Raw genomic sequence first — 4548 nt, 5'->3', positions numbered from 1 at the left:
AAAAGACTCTAACATCGTAGTCAGAAACGCTATAATTACGATTGGTTATTTAATATTACAAATATATTTCCTTAAATAGGAAAACCAGGTACAATGATCAGCGGTTACGGAACACAAATGAAAGCTTATCATCAACTGTAATAAACGTTAAGTATACTGCGTTATACTATAAAATCAGAAAAATAAGGATGTTCATTTCGTAAGTAAGGAAGTTTTATCGTATTTTCAGTACAGAGATGCTCTATAGCCAACCACTCTGTTCACCAAAGATGAACTATGAATCATAGGAATAGAATTTTACAACAAAATAGACGTAAATAACTGTGAGGAATCAATTAATTCGTAATATAGTTCCCTTAGAAAATTGCTGGCAAAATCCTATCATCACCTCCTCGCGGTGCCGGCTGGATATCCAACCAACGATGAAGGTCTTCGACGTCAGACGGAGCGACGCGTCGGTCGAAGTATTCTCGGTCGCATAAATATGCAATGTCGAATCAAACTTTGGATTGTAAGGTTAGGGCGTCCCCCGCAAGCGACGCGCGTCGTCCTCGCCCGAACGGCGTGAGAAATATGCGAAGGCTCCCCGCTAATGGACGGAGCGGGCTAAAGAAGCGAGTCCAAATTCGACTAGCTACTATCAACATCGGTACAATGACTGGAAGAAGTCGAGAACTGGCATCCGCCCTGAAAACACGCCGTGTCGACATAGCATGCGTCCAAGAGACGAAATGGAAAGGAGCCAAGGCCAAGGAGATCGGGGAAGGATACAAGCTGTACTACAACGGCATACGGACTAACCAAAACGGCGTCGGTATCATCGTCAAGAGCAATCTGTGTGACAACGTTGTCGAAGTCACCCGCATCTCCGATCGTATAATGTCCATCAATATCAGTGCCAGTGAAACCACCCTCAGGGTCATCAGTTGCTACGCTCCGCAAACGGGCTGCCCCGATGACATCAAGGAAGAGTTTTGGGATCAGCTGGATGACCACATCCGATCGGTGGGACCTGATGAACACCTGGTGATTGGGGGTGATCTGAATGGCCACGTTGGATTATCACGCGACGGTTATGAACATCAACATGGCGGATGCGGGCACGGAGCCCGCAATAATGATATGATTAGAATTCTTGACTTCGCGGAAGCACACAATCTTGCCGTAGCGAATACGTTCTTCAAGAAGAGGCGATCACATCTGCTCACGTACGCCAGCGGTACACGTGCGTCCCAAATCGACTACTGGATGATACGCAGGCGAGACTTTAAGCTCGTGGTCGATGTAAAAGTTTTACCATCCGACAACGTCGCCCCACAACATCGTCCCCTCGTCATAGACTTGCGGCTGGACATTGGGCAACATCGACGAGTGCGCACGACCGGACCAGCCCATATCAAGTGGTGGCGATTAAACGATAACAAAAATCAACTGAAGATAGCCCTAGATCATCTGAGTGTCGAACCCGACCAGCCGGTGGCTGACCTATGGCGCAGTGTAGCGAACCAGATCCAAGAGGCCGCCTGTGAGGTCCTTGGGCGAACGAAACCAGGAACACGCTTTATCGATAAGCAGGTATGGTGGTGGAATGAAGACGTGCAACGCATCGTCAAAGAAAAGAAGATGGCCTTCAAGAAGTGGCGCGAGACAAACCATATTGTGGACTATGAACAATACCGCACAAAGAAATCTGCCGCGAAACGAGCAGTTGCTAAAGCAAAGACAGCACACTACGACCAGCTGTACGCCGACTTAGATACACCTGGAGGTGAAAATAAGATCTACCGCCTTGCCAACTCCCGACATCGAGCAACTCAGGATTTTAGCCAGGTCAAATGCATCAAAAACGACGATCACCAGATACTACGAGACCCACCTGCCATCCTTCGGCGCTGGAGAGAACACTTCTCGGCCATCTGTAACACAGAATTTCCCCACCCACCGATCATTAGCGCGGACCCTATATCCGGACCTGTGCAACACATCAGTGAAGCTGAGGTAGCCGCCGCTATCAAGGAGATGAAGAATGGAAAGGCAACGGGCCCTGACGACATTCCAGCGGAAGTGTGGAAGCTACTTGGCCGCAACGGCGTTGTCATCCTCGCCGAGTTATTTAACAACATCATCATTGACAACGAAGTTCCCTACTCCTGGCGGACCAGCATAACTGTGCCCATCTGGAAGGGTAAAGGCAACGTCGCAGAATGCTCCAACTACCGCCCGATCCGGCTTTTATGCCACGCCATGAAAATATTCGAAAGAGTGATTGATGCTAGGCTCAGACACATTGTTCACATCACACCCAACCAGTGTGGATTTGTAAAGGGGACTGGCACAACAGATGCAATACACGCAGCTAGACTGCTCTTGGAGAGGCACCGAGAGAAGAACAAGCCAGTGCATATGTCTTTCCTTGATCTGGAGAAGGCCTTCGATCGCGTGCCACACGACCTTATCTGGCATGCCCTCAGATCTCACGACGTCCCTGAAGTCTACGTGTCAAGGGTGAAGCTTCTCTACACCAACGTCACCAGCTCCGTCCGTTGCCCATCAGGAATATCACCGCCTTTCCCAATCACTGTTGGCGTCCACCAAGGATCGGCCCTCTCTCCGCTCCTTTTCATCCTGTGCATGGACACAATCACGGCCTGTCTCCAAGAATCGCATCCTTGGTCACTACTGTTCGCCGATGATGTCTTCCTTGCCAGCACCACCAGACCCGAATTACAGCAGCGAACTCTACTATGGAAGGTACGACTCGACAACTATGGGTTGCGATTAAACATCAAAAAGACTGAGTACATGGAGTGTGGGCCTCAAACCGATGGCACGATCAGCATCGACGGCGACGACCTTGAAAAGGTCGAGAAGTTTAAATATTTGGGCTCTGTCATCAGCAACGATGGAAGCACAACCGCCAACACACGAGCTCGAATCAATGCAACATGGCTGAAATGGCGCCAAGTGACTGGCGTATTGTGCGACCGTCGAATGCCTGAACGATTCAGGGCCAAAGTATACAAGACCGTAGTCCGCCCAGTGGCCCTATATGGAGCAGAATGTTGGCCAGCCACAGCAAATCAAGAACAGGCCATGCATGTCATGGAAATGAGGATGCTACGATGGATCCTAGGCATCTCCCGCCTGGATCACATCAGGAATGAAGACATTCGGAAAAGAATGGGAGTTGCATCGATCACAGACAAGATGCGGGAGGCTCGACTGCGGTGGTATGGGCATGTGGTGCGTAGTGATGAGAACTCCGTGGCCAAAACAGCAATGCGGCTGAGTACTGAAGGACGCCGACCACGAGGACAACCAAAGATGCGCTGGCTCGACAAAATTAAGGCGGACATGAAGACCATCAACGCCACGTCAGTAGACGCCCTGGATCGAGCCAAGTGGAGAAGGCTTTGCAGAAAAGCGGACCCTGCAATAGCGCGGGACAAACGCTAGGAAGAAGAAGAAGAAGATAGTTCCCTTAGAAAATTGTGCTGCCAGTCATGAACGATAGCAATGACTTTCATTTTTAACCATATTTGCTATTTGAGACGATGATCACAGTATAAATTAAATATAATACCATGATATACAAATATAATAAAATTATTAGAAAAAACTTCGTTGTTGAGGAAATAAAAATAAACAGCGGAGTTTAAACGACCTTGATTAGAATATAAAATGTTATATAAATATAGTTACGTTGGAATATAAAATGAAGGGTCGGTTTATAAAATTTAAATTTTAAGTCAGGAACAAATAATGACTTTATATTTTAGTTTAAAACATAAAACCCTGAAAATACTCTGTTTATTTCAAGACCAACAATACCGCGTTGTCAAGATCATTGACATATCAATCGGAGTTTGTTGATTTCTCTTCAGTCGTCGTTTAGCTATCACTCCCGTCGTCATCTTAGCCGGGTCCTCCGCCCGAAACATCTAAATACTGCCAAATAATGGCAGAAAAGGGCATACATAAAAGAAAAAACCCCCGTTTAGCGGGGAAGGTAGTGGAAGCTATCCAGGCAATCCATGAAACCGAAGGGGCCACCACGAAAGGCATCACTCAATATCTACAAAGCAACTGCAAGACCGGACCAGAAATCACCGAGAATGACGTCGCCTATGCCCTCATGAAAGCTGTGGACAAGGGAATGGTGGTTGCAAAAGGTGGAAGATACAAAGCCACCAGGGTCGCCATTGTCGACGCTGCGGACGGACGCCGCAGACGACGTTCCAGGAGCCGCGGACGGGGGAAGAAATCCCGCAGCAAGAGGCGCCGCTCCAGGAAGAGGTCTCGTGGAGGTAGGAGGCGAAGCAGGAGCAGGAGGAGGCGCCATCAAGAAATGCCGAGGACAGTGAACCGATGGTAATCGACAGTGAACCTGCATTAATGGACTACCCTACCACGCTCCAACGGAAAAAAATCCAGATGACAAGAGGCACAATGACGGCAAGATGACAACGGGATTGGCAAAATTTTAAGTGTTATTTTGGCAAAAACTTAATAATATCCTGTTACCATTAAATAAACGGTAAAAATTTA

General features: G+C 47.9%; 2 protein-coding genes across 2 annotated transcripts; both read left to right on the top strand.

The window, feature by feature from the left end:
- Window positions 1-654: 654 nt before the first annotated feature.
- Window positions 655-3895, top strand: LOC124153177. The gene is made up of 2 exons (XM_046526279.1): window positions 655-2185; window positions 3885-3895. The coding sequence occupies exons 1-2, from the start codon at window positions 655-657 to the stop codon at window positions 3893-3895; spliced, it is 1542 nt and encodes a 513-aa protein (XP_046382235.1).
- Window positions 3873-4548, top strand: LOC124153900 (spermatid-specific protein T2-like). Its single transcript, XM_046527298.1, has one exon. It carries the CDS (start codon window positions 3959-3961, stop codon window positions 4373-4375), a length of 417 nt encoding a protein of 138 aa, XP_046383254.1. The 5' UTR covers window positions 3873-3958; the 3' UTR covers window positions 4376-4548.

This window comes from Ischnura elegans, chromosome 2 (genome assembly GCF_921293095.1).
Source record: "Ischnura elegans chromosome 2, ioIscEleg1.1, whole genome shotgun sequence".
Lineage (NCBI taxonomy): Eukaryota > Metazoa > Arthropoda > Insecta > Odonata > Coenagrionidae > Ischnura > Ischnura elegans.
Note: the sequence above shows the minus strand (reverse complement) of the source record. Positions and strands in the feature narration are given on the sequence as shown.